Genomic DNA, 21786 nt, shown 5'->3' on the forward strand with positions numbered 1-21786 from the left:
TGCTTTGCTTTCTGTTGGGCCCCCGTCGCCGGAGCGCCCTCAAATGAATTAGAAGACCGCTCTGACCTCTTCTCACCTGCTGGGCTCTCCCCTTCCAGCCAGTTGGTGAGACGGATACGCCGATCATTCATGGTCCATTCCGACATGTTCTTGCAAAACGCACAGTCCTTCTCCACGTGTATATTGTCTTCGTGAAGGCAGTAGAGACATCTCGAATGCTCATCCTCCTTGAAAACTTTCTGTAATCCGCATCCAGGGCAGTTCCTGAACAGCTTGGATCCGGGCGTCGAGCTCCCCTTGACCTGGGCCATGTGCACAGGGTAGGCCTCACGCTTCTTGGAAGATTCCAGAAGATCTTCACTCTTGAGGGGCGTAGAAAATTCCAAAACGGGTCCCCGTTGATCGGAAGTAGAAACGGTGGAGCTTGAGGCTTGATTGACTGAAAAAATGAGATTAAACTCTTTGAAAAAAAATGAAAAAATAAAATCGCAAAATGCAGTAAAAGCTTGAGAGCTAAAGCACGAGGATTCCCAACACTTGAACGTGCGGTAAAAATCTGAGGATGGCTGCCAGGGGAGGGGCTTAGGGAGAGGGCAGTCATTGTCTGGGTGCAGTATGACCCAGAGACCAGTGATTGGTTACTATTAAGAAAGACAGATCAGAAACAAAACTGATACTGATACTGATTTTTTTCTTTACTGAGGATTCCCAGCCTGACGGGGAATATTCATGAGCATGTGAATCCATGCCAGACCCCATACTGGAGAACAGTATAAAACTAGAACTGATTCAGGTTAACAATTATTCTAGGGGAGTTGGACCTTGGGGTGTAATATTCAATTACTTTTCAGTTCCCAGACTAAGGAAAGCAATAACAAACTTATTTTAGGATACCAGTTATACTCAAGGTAAGTAAAAGCTTTACACTTTTTACAGGAGCCAGCAGCAACTTAAAGGTAGTTATAAACCCAAGACTGATTTTGTGTGGGTCTTCAACAGACCAGGGAAAGCAAAACCCAGTGTTACACTTCAGGAAAGACAAGGTTATTCTAGGTAGGTAAAACCTAAGATAGAGTTATTCTGGACAGGCTAAGAGCAAGTCTGGGGAAGCAAGAACTGGTTGGGGAGATTTAAACTTATCGCAACAGAAATAGTGAAGTTAAACCAACAGCATTACTTAAACTTTTAAGTAAGAGGTACAACCAAATCACAGGTGAGTAATCTAACCTTACATCTACTTTCTGTTAGAATGTTCGAACAGTTCCTAAGGAAAGAAAGGTTACATATACTTTGTAGCAGAGCGCAAGTGGTGTTATCTGTGGAAGACCCTTTCAACTGCTGCTGGTGTGGTGAAGCGCTGCGTTTTTGGTGTTCATTTTGATGCAAGTGACTTTTTTCTGGCACGCTGCTTAGCCCGTGTGCTAGCAGTACTGGTGACTTTAAGAAAAAAAAAAAAAGGAGGAGCCACCTGCAACCCAACACAACACCCAAAAGCGACAACTCCCGCGTAAGCGGAGCGCAAGTGGTGTTATCGGTGAGGTCGGGGAAGTGGACCAGGAGTATCGTGTAATCTGCAGCGAGGCGCTGCATGGAGGAGCTGCACTACGTGATCAGTAATGCGTGTGACCAGCAATTCAACAGACCCGGAGGCGTATGCTAGAAGAAAAACGCGCCAACACATAAGACAACGCCTCACCTCCTGTCTAGCTGTTCAATCTTTGACGCCATCACCAGCCCGACAAAGACAAAGTTGCCCTGCCCCCAACACAAACTCGCCTTCCGTTTACGAGTGTGACCTCCAGGGCTGAGGTACTAACTCTTTAGAAGCAGGCAATGGGGAATGCAGGGATGAGGATCAGTTGCGGGCGCCGGAAACAAGTTCCGGCAAATACTGCCCCTAGAGAGGACAAGCAGCAGACTAGAACCTTAGAGGTAGACCAGTCATCAAATAAACCAGGAGGAAAAACTGGATGGCAACTTTAGCCATCAGATCACAAAGAATGATATTGAGCATAATCACCAACAGAAAACGACAAACAAGGAAGACCAGACCCCAAGACAAAAGTACACCGGTGACCTACTAGTGGATTTGCCAGTGGAAGCCCACCCTTTACCTCCAAGTATATTGGGCCAGCTCTCTGTTGAGACTGACACGACAAAAGGAACGACTATACCAATAACAGAAGAGATTCAGGCAGTAAGGAATAGTCCCACTCCTGCAAATAATGGAAGTCACACTAATGACCTATATACCCACTCACAACAATTAATGGCAAGAAACGGACGGAAACTCAGAACAAAGAAAATGAACAGGAGGTGGATCTGTGAGGACAAGCTGCGGAATCAGAATCCGGGTTATAGCAGGTACAAGTTGACCTGGCAGAACTGGATATTGAAAACAAAGGAAAGACACCATCAACTAAATGAGCAATCGACCAAAGGGACTCCCCCTGATAATATCACCCCTATGGAAGGCAGGGGGAAGGCAGGGAGACAGTCCCTGTCCCTAAATGATCTCGACGGGCAGAAGACCTGTGGGAGGACTCGATACAGCAATCCAAAACTCCGCCAACTATAGATTTGACAAAAGCTCGTTTTAAGATCTCTCGGAATCAACATACCGAGCTGACGCAACAAGAGATGGAGAAAATGGGGGGAGTGGAGGAGTTGGATTTGGAAGTTGAACCTGCCCGAAATCTGGCAAATAGAACCCACACGGCTACAAAGTTGGGACTAAATAGCCCAGACTCAATCACCCAGAGGAACTCAAGCCTGGCCAGCAAGTTGATTCAAGATATCTCAAGTTTAACAAGTAAAATCGTGAGGGAGAAAATGAGGAGCCTCTCTTTCATCATGGAGAAAATTGCTGCTTTGGACAGAGAAGAGCAACCGAATCCTGTCACCCCGAGGGGTTCTCTCCAGGAGGAAAGAATCAAACAAAACCAATGGCCAACGGCTACTGGCCCACCTGGCCAGACAACTAGACCTTAAACATCCGTCCAACCCCAGATGGTTGATGACTCAAGTTTAAGGAAAATTAGTTAACTATGTAACAAAGTAAGGACGCAAGACTTCATACACATCCAAAATGTGGTAATGGCAGCGCTTAATACAACGTTGACTCCATTCTTGAAACTTTACGAGACGTTAAATGACGCCGTAAACTCGACCTATGTATTGAATCTGAATATGAAGGAGCAAATCAATGATCTGGCAGGATTCACGAAATGATTGGATGCAAGGCTCGAGAAGGAGTCAGATACCTTGTGCCAGGGGCAAAGTCGTTTATGTGACCTGGCTCGCCAAATGACAAACACCTATTAATGTAAGCAATCTTAGAAGATCATAATTGGATTCGGAAGTCCTGCAAGCTGAGGGCAACAGTAAGTGAAATCCCTAAAGACACAAAGTAATAGCCAAGCACAGAATGCCACAAGAGGGAAATCAGATTTGGGGCTAGAAATAAACGAAACAAGGAAACGCAAAGGGGGGCCAATGCTTTTGGGAAAGGAACAATCATGCCCAAAGCAAAAGAAAATAGCTCCCGCCCAAACGTCAGGCGATAAGAAGTCACTATCAACTTACTCTATATTTCAAGATGTAAATATACAGCCCCAATTGATGACAAGGGGCAAGGAAAACATCTTACCCTCATCGCCCTCACAAACTGTCAACAAGAAAATGAAAAAACAAGCAATTAAACGAAAAGCGAATGGATCTCGAGCATTCTTAAGAAACATAAGAACCCTGTCACGAGAAGATACAAGACCTCCCTCTAAGAAACCAAGGAGAGAAAGGACATTAAGCCAAATCCAGCACCAAGAACCTCTGCAAGAACAAGCCTCACAAAGAGAAGTCGGGATGGACTCAAGGTCAATAGTTGATTTGGATGCCTCTTATTGTCCGAGAGACCTTATCGAAGTAATCAAAGATAATGATGAGGATGAAACGTGGGCGAATATCAGTATGACAGACTGGCAAGTCATTGATAAATATTCAAATCAGGAGAAAAAATCTAAAAGACAAATATACAGCAAAAAAAAAAACAAAAGGAGGAAAGAACTGAAGGTGCATATCGAAGCATGTAGACCTTCAAGTAAGGCCAAAAGGATGACAAAACTGCTCCGGGAGCTCGAAGATCAAAGAACACCACGCACAAAAATCCAATCGTCTAAACGGACTGAAACTAATCACCAAAGATACACAAAGAACCAGGAGCGGCAATTGGAAAAAACAATACATTCGCTGATCAGAAATAATAGGAAAATGCAAACAAAATCTGCTATTAGAAGAACGGGTAGAGGAAAGGAAAATATCTCAAAATGAAAGATAAGAAAATCCTTCTGAACAGGAACAATATTGTCCTTGCTAAATCGACTGTTAGTGACTGAGAAACTACGGCCGGATGACATTGTAATCATCGAATTTATGGACGAAAGGTTAGACCTGATTATGATGCATCTTACATCACAGAGAGTAAGTGATATGGTGCTGCGAACAAAGAACAATTTAAGGGAACTAGGCATTAGGTTGAGCATAGTGGATGATAACGGGAACAGAGATCAAACCAAGGAGCATCCTCAACTCGGACAAGATATGCATAATTGAAACAAAAAGCTTGCTGAGACAAATTCGAGTACGCACAGGCAAAGGAAATCCCCAAATACCAAACCAGAGAATATTACTGAAAGGAAAGAAAAATGGATTGAGAGACTCCCCAAAAACGACCAGAAGAGGGTCAGTCAGAAAATAACGGAGAGCTCTCTGATGACAAAAATGAGGTCTAAAGTGGACAACTCAAGAAATGCAAACTAAATTAGGGGTCGTCAAACAAACCCAAGGGGAGACGAGATCCGGGACACCAAAGCTCACAATGGAAAAAAGAAATAGGATCCACTGGTTAAGCCCAATCAAGGATCCTTGCTAGCCTCATGGAACACCAGGAGATTTGGACATTTGTACTCGGTGAATGTAAATATTTGGAAGAATATGAAATTATATGCATACAGGTATCCTGGGTAAGATCCGAGTCACGTATGTGAAGGCTATCAAATATGCATGAACGCAGCCCTAAAAGGCCCATTGGGACGACCGCAAGCCGGTCTTATGACACTAATTAAAGAGGACTCGGACCTACAGATTCTAGAACATCAAAACCCAAACCCTTATGTTCAAATGGTCAAACTGGTTAAAAACAGAGGAAAAACTGAAATAAGAATGCTCTTAAATACATACTGGAGCTCCCACGACTGTGAAATAGAGCAGTATGTAAATGTGATTATCGGATTGATCGCCAGATCAATGTATGAAGAGCCAAGTCAACTGATTGTAATATGTGGAGACCTGAATCTAAAGCTCTTGGACTCTAAGGGAAGTCTGAAACAAAAAATACATCTAGGAAAATCGGAAAAGAGATGGATTGCGGAAATGAATATACGGGATATGACGATGTTAAATGGGCAGACACTAGGCAACATTCCAGGTGCAAACACTTGGTTCTGTAGCAACAAGAGTGCCTGCCTAAATTATTGCTTCGTAGCTGGAAATACAACTAGAAAGATAAAATCATTGTATGTAAAGAAACAAACCACGAGTGACCACGTACTTTTAGAAGTAGAATTGTTATGGTACTCAAAAGGAGCAGACTAATACCATGAAGCACCAAACTGAAATTACATGGGGCAGGAATCGGTTACGACTTAAAGCCTCCAACATCCCTCAGCTGGTGGCCAATTAGGATATATATAAAAAAAAAAGAATGGTAATGTGGTAGAGTGTAGATGGTTGCTGAAAGAATTCGAGGTGAGGAGAGACAAATAAATCTACTATAATTACAAGGAAACATGCATACAACAGTGAGGTGGTTGAGAAGAAAAGAACAGAGCTGAATTACGAAGAATCCATCGAAGTAATTTGCCGGACAAAATAGAATTGCTTAGGCTAAGAAAACAGAGCTACAAGAACTGGCTAAAATCATCCAAAATCTGGAGAGCACAGAGCGATGCGGAACAGATGTTAGCAGCTGTGACAACTGCCAATGCGAGATCCCTGTGGAAAATAATAAATAAGGGAAATGACATACAACCAGCATTAACCACCAATCAAGTATCAAAGGAAAAATGGGTGAATCATTGCACAACACTAAGGATGAGATGACCTTAGCACCGTCTAAAAAGAAGCCCAACTCAACATCCTGGGCCATTGATTATAGATAGGGAAGATATGTTGTTATTTTGCACTTATATAGTGCATTATATACCATTGGTATGGTCTGAAGGCGCTGGTAGGTTGAACGCCCTTGGGAACCGAAGTTCAGGTCAGTAGAGAGGGTAGGGAGAGTCAACGGCGCGTGTGCGCACCGGGTATGTGTGCAGCTGGTGCGGTATTCGTTAAATAGCTGCTTCTTAGCGGTAGGTGTGGTGGTTGAGGTCAGGGGTATGTGTTCGTTCTGGCAGGATTTATCCAGACCGACTGTGGCTGCGTTAGGCTTGAGAACGACTGGCAGGGGGGGGGGGGGGGGGGGGATGGGGGAGGGGTATGGGGGGGGCAGTGTTTACTTAGAGTGATGGGGAGTGAGCGGGAGGTGTTGATATGTGAACAGTTATCCCGAATGATGTCATAGTATCTGTGTTCTAGTTGAGTGGTGGTGTAAAGAAGAGAGTAAGCATGGGGTGTGATATGATGGGTTATATGCTCTTTCATACGTTCTCTGCATTCCAGACCATACTATGTACGTCATCCGTTCTATGGACTTTTATTCATTACATGCGTCCCCGTCAGTGCAACACACTCCGATCTGCTCGATGCATTCATGCATTCCAGTCCGCTACGCACGCTCCTGACTGCCCCACGCATGCACCCTGTCTGCGCCAGTACTTCGCGTTCACCCACCGTGCGCAGTCACCCGCTCCCAACACTCACCAGCTCCCTGCACTCACAAGCTCCGCACACTCATCCGCTCTATGCACTCATGCTTTCCCCGCATTCAACATTAGTATGCACTCATCAGCCCTTAGTCATTCGTTAGTACGCAGTAGTCCAGTTCTATAAATTAATTTGCTCTCTAACCTCATCTGCTTTACACGCCCCCCCCACTCTACACGCTCATACGTTCTGTGCAATCATCAGTTGAAGATTCGCTTCTCTGTATTTATGCCCTCGTCCACCATACGCGCTCGTCTGATACACATACCCAGCCATTCTACATGCTCATCCGCTTATCATGGTCATCCATTCTATACCTTCATCCGATCCACATACTCATTCAATCTATGTGGTCATCTGTTCCTCCACTTATGCATTCTTCCACTTAGTGCATTCAACTATTTACACTCAACCACTCTACACACTCGGGCGGTTAACATGTTCATCCATTCTATACACTTATCCGATGTACTTACTAATTCGATTTACACATTTATCCAATATATATAGTCATCCGTTCTTCCACTCATGCATTCTTTCATTCAGTGCATTCATCTCTTCACACGATTCATCCATTATAACTATTTCATGGATGTTATTCACTTCGTTCCCTCCACGTGCAATATGTGCATTTCAGCAGTTTACATCTCCTTGCTGTTTCCATACGATTTATTCTTATTATCCTCTTCACTGTTTTGATCTACTTTACTCGTTTAATTCTGTTTGTCTTTCTAGTTTATATTCGGGGTTGTCAGCTGTCCATTTCACGTCTCAGGTAGTTTGATGGGTTGGTGTTGTTGAGATGCTGTTTGGGTTAGTTTGGTTACCGGTTGGTTTTAGGGGAAGAGCCAGGATTTCAGCAGTTTGCGGAAGGATGTTAAATCCTCAGTTTGGCGGATGTGGGTTTGGAGTGAGTTCCACAGGGTGGGGGCCAAGGCTGAGAATGATGATCCGCCTAATCTGACTGAGTTTGTCTTAGGTATGACTAGGAGGCCGGCTGAGCTTGATCTTCGGGTGCGAGGGGGGTCATATGGTTTTAGTTTGTTTTGAAGATATTGAGGTCCAGTTTTATGCAGTGCTCGATGGGTGATGCATAAGGTTTTAAAAGTCACCCTTCGGGCTACTGGAAGCCAGTGCAGCGTCTTAAGGGCTGGGGAGATGTGGTGTCTTGGGCCGAGCGCAAGCAGCAATTTGGCTGCTGCGTTTTGTGCCCTTTGGAGTTTATTCAGTTGGTACGCGTGGAGTCAAGGTATAGGGGGTTTGCATAGTCCAGTCTTGACATAACGATTGATTGGACCGCTGAGAGTCTGTTAGGAAAGGAGCGATATGGAAAGATGCACATAAGGGTTTTAAGGTGGTAGTGGCAGGCTTTTGAGACATTGTTGACTTGGTGCGAGAGTGTTAGGTCAGAGTCAAGGATGCATCCAAGATTTTTCACTGATTTGCAGGGGGTCGGTGAGCTGCCCATGGCGGGTGGCCTGGGTAGTGGTTGCGGAAGAAGCTCGGAGTTGCCACATACCATGATTTCAGTTTTGGAGGGGTTTAATAAGAGGTGGCTTTTGGTCATCCAGAGCTCTATGTCGAGGAGGCAGGAGGCCAGGTCGGGAGTTAGGATTGGAGTTCATTAGTTTGAGAATTAGTTGAGTGTCGTCGGCGTAGTTGTAACACAGGATGTTGTGTGAACGAGCAATTCGAAGGAGGGTGTTCAAGTTGAGATTGAACAGGAGTGCAGATAGGCATGCTCCTTGTGGGACTCCGGTGTCGACTGGTCGGGCTTGGGAGGTATAGGTGGAGAGTATCGTTATTTGGTACCCATCTTTGAGGAATGAAGTGATCCATTTAAGAGCGGTTCCACGAATTCCTAGGGAGTGGAGGCGGTCTAGGAGGACTGAGTGATTGATTGCGTCAAAGACGGCGGATAGGTCAAGAAGGATTAGTGCCGCGTATCCCGAGGAGTCTGCCGTCATTTTAAGGTCATGCCAGATTGAGGTTAGGGTGGTTTCAGTTCCGTGACAGGCTCTGAAACCTGATTGTGCAGGGTCTAGGAGATTGTTGGCTTATATCATTAATACTGAATCAACCAAGCTCCTCCAGAGCAGCTGGCGCGGCAGTATATCCAACAAGATGCTAAAAGAAAATAGGGAAGAGTGGGCAGATTTCATCCTGATCCTTTTTCACCAGATCCTACGAGCGAAAATAATACCTTCATCCTGGAAAGAAGCACTGATGGTTCCAATTTTCAAAAAGGGGGACCGTACCAACCCAAGGAACTACAGACCAATCTCCCTTCTGGATTCTATAGGCAAGATCTTTTCATCAATCCTGCTAAGAGACTTAAAAAACTGGGCGCTGAAGACTGGGATATTGGACAAACACCAGACGGCCTTTATGACGGGGTGGGTACCTCCCTGAATCTGTTTCTACTAAACCTATTAAAATCACGGGTTTTGGAGTCAGAAAGGAATGTGCATCTGAGCTTTATAGACCTAGAGGAAGCTTTTGACGCAGTTAACAGAGCGTCTGGGCAAAATAAAAATGGCATTGCCCGGAAGATCATTTGGAAGCAATCCAAGAGTTGTACACTAATACAACAATTCAAATAATTGTATCGAAGGCGGGTGATAACCTTGGTCGGCGAGATCTTTTCCATTGTATTAAACAGGGCTGTGCCCTAGCCCCCTTCTTATTTGTTCTTTACATGGCGGACATGCAAACATCACAAGAAAATATAAGAGCATTCCCACCGAAATTGGAAGGAGCAGAACTATCCTGGGTCCTGTATCCGGATGATGTCGTTTTTATCGATCAGACGGCAATAGGGCTCCAGAGAAGAATTGTGGAATTCAAAAAATACCTTGATGAAAACAAAATGAAAATCAATATAGAAAAATCCATGATTCTTATAATGCAACAAGCTATAGGTGCAAGGAAAACTATCCCTTTTATCTGGTCAATTGAAAATCAGGCATTAAAAGTAGTGGACAACAAAATTTATCTGGGGTCAACATAAATAAAAACAGCAATGAACTAGCACAACTGAACTTCATCAAGAAAAGACTAGTCAAATTAACAAACCAGGGGAGAGCCTTGCATCGGAGACACAGTCTATACCATGATCCCATTATAACCTTCTGGAAACAATAGGTAACACCTATCCTGACACATGGAGCCGAGACCCTCTTAAATCTACCATGGGAATCATGGGGAAAACTAGAGGGTTACTTCTGGCGGAAAATTCCAAGACTCCCAAACTGTCTGAAAACATCAACAGACACGAGTTGAGGCTACAATCAACGGCATCGATAGTCCTCTGGAAAATAATCTCCCTATTTCGAAAAATGCCTTCTGGACAATCCGCCCATCCCTTTTGAGATTCTGGTAACTCTCCTGAATATTAAGGGTGATAAATTACTTTGAGCATGGAAGCAGAAATGTCTGGACCAACTCCAGCACAATAACATCAAATTAGAAATGCTCAAAACAAATCCTGAAAAGGCCAAGAGAAGTCTAAGAGAAAGACTGGCTAGAAACATACATTAAAAGGCAGAGAATAGATACTGTCTTACTCGTATGGGAAAGAAAATCCCTGAATCATCTACCTCCGTGGATTAAAAGATTTCCGTCTTCCCACTACCGAGACCTGTTGATGCGATGTCGATTTAATTTATTACCATCGAAGCAAGAGCAATTTCTAAGGAAACATATCAGTGAACAAGAGGCAATTTGCCGCTTATTTGGCGCCGTCCTGTCTGAAATTCCAAAGACTGAAGTAAATATCTGAAAAACACACCCACACAACCGGATTACAGTATAGAGGAGGAATGTTGAGAACGCTTAATGACGGTCGATAAAATAGGCCAGACATTGGACGTACTGAGGTTAGTGGAACGGATATACACAGAAATGAGGAAAGGAGACAAAGGTCATAACCTGGCCCTTGAAGCGGAGGAAGAAGTAGGAATCTGAAGGAACTTGAGAAAGACATTTTGTTTTTTCTCTTTATGTGGAAATACATGTTCTGTTTGTTAAATGTTGACAATTGGTTTAACCAATAAAAAACATATATATATATACACACACACTTTGTAGAATGGCAAAACATGTCTAAGGTAAGTAATAACTTTAAGTGTCCACTCTGAGTTACAAATTCTTTGAAACTTTCTTTTATACTTAATTCTCTTTTCTAGGCAAAAAGGAACAATCCTTAGACGTCTTCCCCTTATTCTTGGAGAATGAGTGTGCTCAGTGGCAGAAAGGGGGGGGGGGGGGTGGGTCACTAGGGTCCAGTGTCCAACAGGCAGGTCAGGATAGGTTAATAAGTAGCAAAAGACAGAGTTCCCAAGGTAGACTAGTAGAACAAGTAAGTGCTTTAGTTTTAGAGTTAGTGGAGGTCCCAGGGTCTTCACAGAAGACACCCTAGGAGGATTTCGGCAAGGGCCTTGGTGCACTGGATGAGAGGCCTCCCAATCACAGAAAACCCTCCACAACTACACAGGACTTACAGGAGACTTAAGATATGTAAATACCCAAGCCAGCACAGTACCTCCGAGCAGGATCTGCAGCCAAAAACCAGGTCGTCTAATTCCTTCATTAAGAAGACAGGACACTTGAAGGACTTTTGCAGCAAGGATCACAGGGAAGGCTCTAGGCAAGGTTTTCCTCGCAGCTGGATGCGGCTCTGGATTTGGCGCCTTTTTCAGGAGCACAGAAGCCAGAATATTGCTTGTCGGATTATCTTTGTTTGCAAGGCCCAGCACTCTGATGAGGGGAATCGTGCCTCTGGAGACCAGCAGGATGCCCACGAAGTTTAAACGAGGCTCAGACGACTGCGCACCGCACAATGGCTCAAGGTCCCAGGGTATTGGGGTATTGCAGCCCGCAAGGTCGCAGCACGGCATGGGATGGCACAAAATGCAGGTCTTCTTGAGTCTAGTGGGTCTCACCAGGCTCTGGGTCGTTGTTTTCAGTGTCCTAAGGTCAATTGGAAGGAAGGGCTACAGCAGGCCTCAGTTACACAGAAGGCTTTACGGTCGCAGGAAATCGTTTCAACTGCAAATTCTTCATCCTACTCTTCAGTTTTGGTTCCAGTGCTAGACTACCTCTTCAGCTTCCAGGATCAGACTTTTAGCAGGAACCCAGCCAAACAGCCTTGCAACATTCAAACTAGGGGGGGGGGGGGGGGGGGGAGAAATGGGGTTGGCAATCCTTTCAGGACAGCCAGCCTACCAGTTTGAAGAGGAATCTTCCACTCCAGCTGGAGGAAAAAGGACTGCAGAGTTTGACTCCTCCCTTGCCTTCCTGCCTTCATAGACACCCTGGATCCTGGGAGGGGGGAGTCCACGGTCTTCCACCAAAGATATCACACAGAAGAACTTCCCACCCTGGATGTCAGGCGAAGGAACATGAAAGGACAAGGAACACAAAAAAGACGAAAAAGGGGACAGGGCTATTTTGGTAAAATGAGCACCTATGGGTGCCTTTACCGGGATGCTGGTTTCATCTAATAAAATTAGAAAGGTATACCAAAATCCTTACGACCGTTGGGCACTGTAGTTCTCACAAGGTTCGGCAGAGAGTTAAAAGGGGAGCCCATAGGGCAACCCAGCAACAATAGACACTTATTGCCAAAACGTTGTCAGAGATAACATACTCAATATGGAGAGTCTTAAAAATGAGACCCACAAACAGAGTAAAGGATTTTGTGAGTGTGGGAAAAGGTTCCCACTCAGAGGTATAAGGAAAAAATAATCCACTAGTAAAAGCGAATAGTTCTGGGGTTGACAGGTCAGGAAGATATATCATTGCTATGAAAATCTTACCTAACAAAGTCACATCAACACCCTCCAAACCGAACGCCACAACCAACTGGGAGAGCATTTGTTCCAACAGCCAAATCTTACCTCAGGTCGTCCAACCTGCTCAGTGTTTGAGGGGCTGGTTTGCAAACATGTTCGTGTTTCCCTAGGCCCCAAACAGTTCTATTATGCATAGACAATCCTTACACCTACCCTTGTCCTCATCTTCGGTTACGCATGAGACTTTACCAGTGCATCCAGGATTAGTAGCTGCAACCTTCTTTACAGGAAACCCACTTTTGCTATGTAACAAAAAGTGTCACTATTTAAAGTAAATCACTACAGTAGTGAGCCCATTTGATCCGATAGGGAGACCTTTGAACCCCCATTCCCAAAAGAAACAAATTGGTTACATGCCTAAAACGGATAAACACTTGTTTCTTTGGTTAGGGTTAAATTCATTAGAGTTAGCTAATGTGCTGCCTTGAAATTTTTAGAAGGCATGTCTTAACTACTCTAATCTCTTTTCACTTTAGCCCCCCCTCTCCCCTTCCCTTCTACTCTTCCTTCTAGCGCATAGCACCGGATGAGGTCTCTAGACAAGTCTGCTCTATGAAAGTCTCATCCAGACAGGTGCTTCCCCTGCGCCTTTAGAACTATCGACGACAACATTGCCTCCCTTGCGCTAGCCTTGGCCGATTTCTGTAATCCCTCTTTTGCCAATGGCTCCTTTCTGCTACGCCTCGAGCACTCCCTTTGTGCATCTTCTCCACAAAAGGAATCCTGCGACCCCTCCTGCTCAGCTAACTACAGCCCTATCGCCATAAATCCGTTCCTGGCAAAGCTCCTGAGGAAGTTGGCCATCTCCCAACTGATCCAACACACTGAATCTGTTGGCTTTCTCCACAACCACCAGTCTGGCTTCAGAGCATCCAGAGGCATGGAAATTGCTCTACTGAACACCAGTGCAATCTCGATTCCAACTCTCCATCCGTTCTCATCCTTCTGGATCTTTACCCTGCCTTCGAAACAGTCAATCATGCCACTGACACAAACCGGCTCCGTGACACCCTTGGCATTACGGGCCTGGCTCTGGACTGGTTGACCTCATTCCACTCCGACCGACCTTCCCAGGTTCAACTGGGCCCTTTCTCTCCTATCACACTCTCCACCTGCGTCGTACTTCTAAGGACTAGCCTCTCGCAGCGGCTCTTCAACATCTACCATGCCCCTCTGGCCAACCTGATCTACCCCTTCTCTTTTCACTTCATGTTATGCAGGCAACAAAGCTCTCCTTCAAGCTTCCCTCTGCCTACTCACTCTTCTCTCTCATCCCAAACAGTCTGACGGCTATTTAGACATGGTGTGTTGCCAATGATTTCTGCCGTAATGCCAGGAAGACCGAGATCCTTCTCTTTGGGATCCCCGCTCCCTCCTACCGCCTTGCCCCCTCTATGCCCCCCCTCACCCTCTTGTGAGGCAAATACCTTGGTGTCCACTTTCACTCCTCTCCACACATTGGAGACCTTACCAAGGCAGCACACTACCGCTGCACCCCCTCAAAGGCATTCTCCCTTTGATCACCTCCACCCAGAAACTCCATGTCTCCAGAGCTCTGGTCCGCTGTAGGCTGGACTACTGCAATAGCCTCTGCCTCAATGTTCCTTTATCCTCCCTTCGCCCCCTTCAACTAATCCAGAATAAAACTGAAAGACGTATCCAAGACTCAAGCCCAGGGACCACATCACTGCAGTCCTAAAATCTCTCCACTGGCTCCAGTTTGCTACTAGGATCAAGTTCAAGACCCTCTGCATCATCCACAAGGCTTTCTGGGTCCTCGCTAACATCCAACTTTTCCTCCATAAATACCACCCTGCTAGAGCCCATGTTCTAGCTTCAACTCTCTGCAGATCCAACGCTTCTCTAACCAGAAGGGGGGAGGGGATCTCTCCTCCACAGGAGCCTCCATCTGGAATGGTCTCCCTACCCCTCTCAGGCTTGGGCCGGATCCCCTTAAATTCTGGAAGCTTCTCAAGACCCTCCTTTTCTGGTCTTCCTTCCCTCTTCCCTCCCAACACCCCTGTCTGCCGCAGTGGCAGGATGCCTGGTTCTACAGGACATCAGGACCCCCCTGCCCAGTTCACCCCCAATCTAGCACTTAGCATGTGAACCCTTACGCCCCCTTCAATCCCTAGCACTTGCCCACCTGACCTGTCCTTAGCACCTACCTAGTCCCTGTGGCCCTCTCCCCCCCCCCATCCTTTTCACTTGCACCGTTACTGCTTTACCCTGCACTTCCTACCGTAGCATTTTGCGCAGACCGGCAACCCCCTCCCTTGTGGTTACTCCACTTGCACGAACCAAATGTCACAAGGCCTAGTAGGACCATTACTGTTATCTTTTTCCCTTGTTCACCCCACTTTGTCTTGTGGCGCCTTTAAACACCATTTGTTGTATTACACATCTAAAAAATGAAAATTAAGAAATGCTATCCGTATTGCATTCAACTATTGATTCTGAAGCATGGTAGGTGTCACAACTGGACAGCACAGTACATAATTTTTACTTACTTGTAGTATTGTAGTTGAATTCATCTGGATAGTTCAGCAAGTGTATACTTTTCCATGTGGACAAACTATTGCTAAACAACAATCGTGTGTACATTAGCTTTATTCTTTTACACCAAGCTCCTGATCTCAGCTTAACTACACAAACACTCTGCAAAGTGAATTTTGTTCAGACGTTTGTTATATATTTGCAGTTCGACTAAGGTCCAGATACAGAAGCCTATACCAGTTGTGGCTCTGAAAAATCCTAACAAATAAAAACAATAAAACAAAATGCAATACTTACAACTCAAGATCCTCCTGTAAACCAACAAGAGACTTCTGCAGGTCCACGCCCTTTGTTAGTATACCGCTGAAGTGTTGCTCCGTCTCCATTGCCAACATGTTCAATTGATTCTGCAAGGAAGTAATGATCTTCATCGTGCCCTAAAAAAAAGAAAAAACCCCAACACAAGAAAATCTAAGAAGGAGTAAATCTCATAAAAAGGGCTTAAAGTCAAATTTGGAAAGCTTCTGAACAACTCATCTCTACAACACTAGCCTTTCAGTGAGGACCCTACGAAATACAACGTATTTATATTTAAGGCCTTTCTAGGACGTTACCATTATTATAATTTGCTAAGACTATCCTTTCTTGAACAGCTTATTAGAGCAATACTCATTTTCATTCTCTGTGGCAACTGACAGCTACCTGAATACCTTTCAAATTTAAAAGAAATCAGCGTAGCTTAGAGCCATGTAGTCGCTCTTCTCGGCCCCTTCGGACGGGGAAGACAACGGCAGCTTTCAGCCCTCCATAGCATCAGAGATGGTACTGCTGGTTGGGGGAATGCCCAGGGCCTATTTTGATGCTCGGAGGCGCTCCTGTTCACGAGGCGTCCCCCGCTGCTACTGAGATAAAGGGACACAGCCTACGGGTGCTTTGCAGCTGAGCGGGGCAAAACCTGCCTGCTACAGGAAGACCAGAGCTGCAAGGAGGCTGTGGGGGACCGCCGAGATCAGGCGCCATGGAGCGCAGTTGTCCCTGATGCAAGTGGAATTATCTGGGGCTTGAACAGAGTGCTGCCCAGGCACTGACTCGAGCGCTGCATGTATTGCACTGGAGGAGGTGCGCCCACAGGGTCGAGCATCTGGGGATAGCTGGGCTCGGCTGCATGCATCATCACCATTCAACTTGCCTGTAGGGCCTGCCATGGTTGGTCATCACTTCTGCAGTCTGGCTCGCATGATTATCCACAACCGCCCAAATGGAATCCACAGCAGATACTGGTGGATATCTCTGCCATAATAAACATCTACTCAGCCCTCAATCTATACTGTGGATGCCTCCTTCAAGGAATCGAGGCGCTTTATGCTTTTGGCAATCTCTGAGCTCCGCCCGGCTTTGCCCTTTTAACATCCCTTGCTGGGGGCGGTTTCTACTTAGTGGTCAGTTGTCATTGGTAGTTGCTTGTCATGAATTCACCCTACCTGGGGGCTGGCAGCTGCCACGCCGGGGCGGAAGCTAACCAGTTTTACCGCCTGCCGGGTCGGTGGTGCCCCAACCCATTTACAGGACTTCATTGTGTCATTGGGCAAGACGAGTAAGTCCAAATCTTATGACATCAAGGAGTGTTTTACCACATCAGCACAACACATGCTAATGCAAGTAGTCACTTCTGGGGCCTCCCAGGACACTGGTAGAAGAGTACTCCTACACCAGCTACGAAGGAGGACCTTGCTCTTCTCCTCCAAAATTTTAAAACAGATGCTGACTGAGATCAAGCAGGATCTCTCGGTATGCAAAGTGGACTTCTCTCGGGCTATGTCTGAAATCAGTAGGAGTGATCAATGGGAGAAAGGCTGACTGATATGGAGAGCTCCGTTAAGGAGCTTTCTAATGATCAATCGGATATGGAGCAGCACCTGATTTCCCTTGAATAGCAAATGCTCATGCCAACTAGAAAAAAAGATGGGGAGAACAGATAGAGGCAAAACAGCATAGAGGCATACGGCTTTGGGGAATCCCTCAAACCTTTCCCGATGCTCAGCTTACGCCTTATTTACAGGACCTCTTGACAGATCCCTTGGCCTTCGGGATTCTTCAGACAAGATCCTTGACCGGACACATCAGGAGTTCTTCCCATACCAAAAAAAGGTTTCTTACCAGAAGTCCTCAAGAGAGGACATTTTTTCCATATGAAGGAGGCCATCATGAGGAAGGCAAAAGGGTACCAGGAATAAACATTCCGTGGTGCAAAAATCCACCTTTTCGCCAACGTACTCTACAGAAGCGGCAACGGATGCGCCCTGTTACCATTTCGCTTGGTGATCATGCCACTGCAAACAGATGGGGTTTTCCTTTTAGGCTCCTATTTTACTAACAGGATGCTCCATGTAAGGTTTCTTCTTTAGATGATGCTACAGTTTTGTTTGGAACCACTTTCTCCACCAATGATGGCCCAGGCCGCTCAGGGGGTGAGGTAGTTTGCTCCCAATGGACACAAAAACCAAGGGGTCTTGACAAATTGAGGTGGAAGCAACAGAGCTCCCTTGAAAGGTGCCAGGAGGCAGCCCAATCTTGCAAGAGTGTTTTCTCCTTCCTTGTTGGTGTTGCCTGGATGTTGCTGGGACCGCCTACTATGACTTTGTTGGGGCACTTTCATGGGCCTTGCGATGCCCGATACTTTGTTACTCTATTAACCGCCCCCCACCCCCCAAAACCTCCTCCAACTCAATTTGTTTTTGCACAAAGTCTTTTTCGCCTTCCTGTAGGAGCTAAATTCTCCCCCACCCCCTTTTTGTATAGATTATATCCTTCATATTGGTTAAGGTCACCAATGTATCCAAGATCCATTTTTGGGGCCACTTCAGCCATGATGGTTTTTTTTCCATGCATTGGTCATGGCTTTGTTCCCTGTGTTGCAAAGTTGAATGCTCTAGTCTATGGGAAGAGATATGCACGTGCGGTATAAGGGTCAAATATTTTCTATGGAGAGCTGTCCAAGTCTGGAATTGGGCTCCCGGTCTATTCTCTACACTGGTGCCCTTGATCCCACGTTTTCTTCTTATGAAATGTGGTGCGAACGGTCTGCCTATTATTGCATTTGGGCTGTATGGCTTCATATTGTAACCTCTGCTGGTTGTCACAAATGTTATGCTATTATACATGCCATTATCAGTAAAAAAAAAATGTACCTGAATATACAGGGGCCTAATTCCCCATTTAAGCAAGAAGCCTGATGAATGGCGTTTGTTTTTCCCCCAGTCAGTTCTTTGGCAGTGGGGGTAATAAACAAAGGTGTGGCGATATTGCTCGATGCAAAAATGCCCTTCGTCAATAGACAGGTGCTTGCTGACAAATTATAAGTTACTCACCGTAGTGACCAACATACTCCTAGTCCCCCTTCCTCCATACTGTAAGGGCGTCCCTCGCTAGGGACGGGAGACAGAACCTTTATCACCAGAAAGAAATCTTCCCCTAGAAATTTAGAGGTGCACAGGGGCATGTCCCTAGAAGCATGCACTCCCCGACTCCACCCCCGGGCGCCACTCCTCAGTCCCCTTTGACACGTCGACAATATTACCATTGCCTAATGACACCAGTTTTATTAAGGGGAGGATGGTTGGACGTATGGAGTAAAGGGGACTATGGATTAAGAGTATGTTGGTGAGTAACTTCTAATTACTCCCACGTCCCATCCCCTTTCCTCGATACTGTATCATCGATTACAACTGCATGTAGCCCCAGAGTGGAGAGGTGACCATCCTAAGAAAACAGGTTCCTTAATACTACCTGACCAAATGCTGCGTCCAACCTGGAGCTGGCATCCAAGCAGTAATGCTTGCAGAAGGCGAAGGTGCAGCCCATGTAGCTGCCTCACTGATGACCTGCCACGGGACATGCCTCTTGAAAGCCACAGCCGTGGCCTTGGCTCCGATAGCGTGAATGTGCATATTTGCTGGACGTGGTTTATGCTACCCCTCAGAGCCTCCTTGATGGCCGGAACCATCCATCTTGCTATGGAAGCCTTGACCCACCAAAGGTGACAAAGAGGGCCTCTGACTTGCGGAAGCTCTTGGTTCTGTCCAGATAGAATTCTAGAGCTTACCAGACATCCAGAGAGTGCAGGACTCTGTGCCTCGTCCTTGAGGTCCGTGAAGAAAGTAGGTAGCACGATTTCCTCATGGAGGAAAAACGAGGAGACTACATTAGGTAGGAATGCTGGATGCATTCTATCGAAAGGTAGTGCATGGCTCTGAAGCCACCAGTGCCTGGATTTCACTAAGCCTGCATGCAGATGCAAGACCCACCAAGAGGGCTGTTTTAATGGTGACCAGCCTGATGTTTGCGGACACCATTGGCTCTAATGGTTTATGTCCCAAAGCGCCCAAAACTAAATCAAGGTCCCACATCGGGTGGGGCTTCTTGACAGGTGGGAAGAGCCTGGTGAGGCCCACCAGATGCCTTTTGATTATCAGGTTGGAGGATGAAAAGACCTCCCCCTCCGAGTTCCTATAGGCTCTGATAGATGCCAGATAGGTGCCCCATGTGTCTACTTGCACCCGAGTGTTTAGAAGGATAGCACGTCGTCCAACATGCAGGACAAAGGATAGAATTCCTTCGATTCTGCCCAGTGACAAAACCTAGTTGCTCTCGTACAGGCTCTTAGTAGCGTTGCTTCTAGTGCCCTGTATGATGTCTAGGTTCGCCTATGACAGACGCAGATGCTTTAAAGTGACCTGTTCAGAAACCACGCTGCAAGGGCTAACCTCTGGAGAGTGGGGTGGATGACCGGGCCTCCCTGCTGTGAGAGTAGGTGAGCTGGACCCAGCGGAAGGTGCACCGGGGTCATTTGCGACAGACTGAGTAGATCTGAGAACCATGGCCTCGCAGGCTACCACAGAGCTATCAGGATGACCCGGAGGTGCCAGTCTCCCTGATCTTGCAGATTACCCTGTGGACCAGGCATACGCGTTCATGTTGTCCCATTGTATCTGCATCGCGTCTCCCAGAGAACCCCAGCCCTTTCCCTGCCAGGACTCGAACTGGGGGAACCTCTTGTTGGACCAGGTGAAAAAGAGATCCACCTGCAGATGACCCCATCTGTTGAAGATCCCCTGAAGGATTGCTCGTTCAACTGCCAATCGTAGTTGTCCGCACCCAGTCTGCTGAGCCTGCCCGCCTCCAGGTTGGACTCCCCCGGGAGGTGTACAGCCCTCAGGTGCATGTTCTTCAGAGCCCACTCCCAAATGTTGACTGCCAAGGTGCATAGGGAAGGGGAGCTGGTGCCACCCTGCTTGTTGATGTAATACATGCTGGTGGAGTTGTCTGTCTAGATGAGGATCATCTTGTCACTGATCGTCAGGAAGGCTTTGAGGGCAAGCCAGGTTGCCTTCAGCTTTAGCCAGTTGATATTGGCCTCCTGCTCATGAAGAGACCAGCCTCCATGGACGCTGTGGTTGTCCAGGGTGGCTCTGTAGTCCTCCAAAAGAGTCTGTGGTGATGGTAACGTGCGGTGCTGGTTGCCTGAAGGGTCTGCCTATCCTCAATTTGCAGTCCGTGCTCCACCAGACAAGGTCCTGGTGGAGAAGGGGAGGGATGCTGACGAGTTCTGCCTGTGAACACTGTTCCTGTCTCCATAAGGCCGCAAAGAGCAGCTGCAATCGTCTCATTTCGGAGCCTCGTGTATGGCACTGCCCGTAGACCTGCCGCTTTGATACCCAAGAGGTGGTGGTACCACCATGCCAAGGTCAGCACTCTAGCGAGAAAATGACTGGTGGCCCTCTTGATGGCTGTGACCTTGTCCTCCGAGGGGAAAATTCACTCTGAGCTCATATCACAGATGAGGCCTAGGAACGTTAGATTCTGGGTATGCTCCAGTTGTGACTTTAGATTGATGGTAAATCCCAGCTCGTGCAGTGCATTCATGAGGGTGAAGATGTGATGGACCGCCTCAGGGGATCTCATCCTGACGAGCCAGTCGTCTAGGTATGGATGAACATGATGCTCCTGGGCCCTGAGAAGGGCTGCTACTGCATTCACGAGTCTGGCAAAGACCCTGGGAGCTAAAATTGAGGCCAAAGGGTAGAACCTTGTAGTGGAAATTGTAGCCCATGATCCTGAACCTCAAAGGACCAGTGAGGCTGCCAAAAATCGGTATCAGGTAATATAATCGCAGCAAAAATGTTGCGGTAAAAAAATAGTGGCAAAAATGCCGCCGTTTGACCTGGTAAAAGTGTGCCCCATTATACCATTTAAGGGGAGCGGGGGTTGTGGAAGTGTCCCCCGCTCCCTTTAAATGGTATAATGGGTCCAGGGGTTGCAGGTGTCCCCTGCATGTTTTACATGTACTGCGGCGCAAAAACAGCGGCATTTTTGCCACAATATTTTGCTACCACAGCAATTTTTGCCACGATTATATCACATGGAACCGCCAAATCGGGGCGTGTAGGTAGGCGTCCTTCAGATCCAGGGAGCACATCCAGTCCGCCCTGCACAGTGTCCCTGCAATAAGCGC

General features: G+C 46.5%; 1 protein-coding gene across 1 annotated transcript in view; it reads right to left on the reverse strand.

Annotated features, from left to right (window-relative positions):
* Positions 1–21786, reverse strand: part of KIF11 (kinesin family member 11) — a 705022-nt gene that overhangs the window by 201380 nt on the left and 481856 nt on the right. Inside the window, exon 18 of the mRNA XM_069611368.1 lies at positions 15573–15712. Within this exon, the coding sequence (XP_069467469.1) occupies positions 15573–15712 (140 nt within the window). The remainder of the gene's footprint in view (positions 1–15572; positions 15713–21786) is intronic.

The sequence above is a fragment of the Ambystoma mexicanum genome, chromosome 8 (genome assembly GCF_040938575.1).
Source record: "Ambystoma mexicanum isolate Mex_15411 chromosome 8, UKY_AmexF1_1, whole genome shotgun sequence".
Lineage (NCBI taxonomy): Eukaryota > Metazoa > Chordata > Amphibia > Caudata > Ambystomatidae > Ambystoma > Ambystoma mexicanum.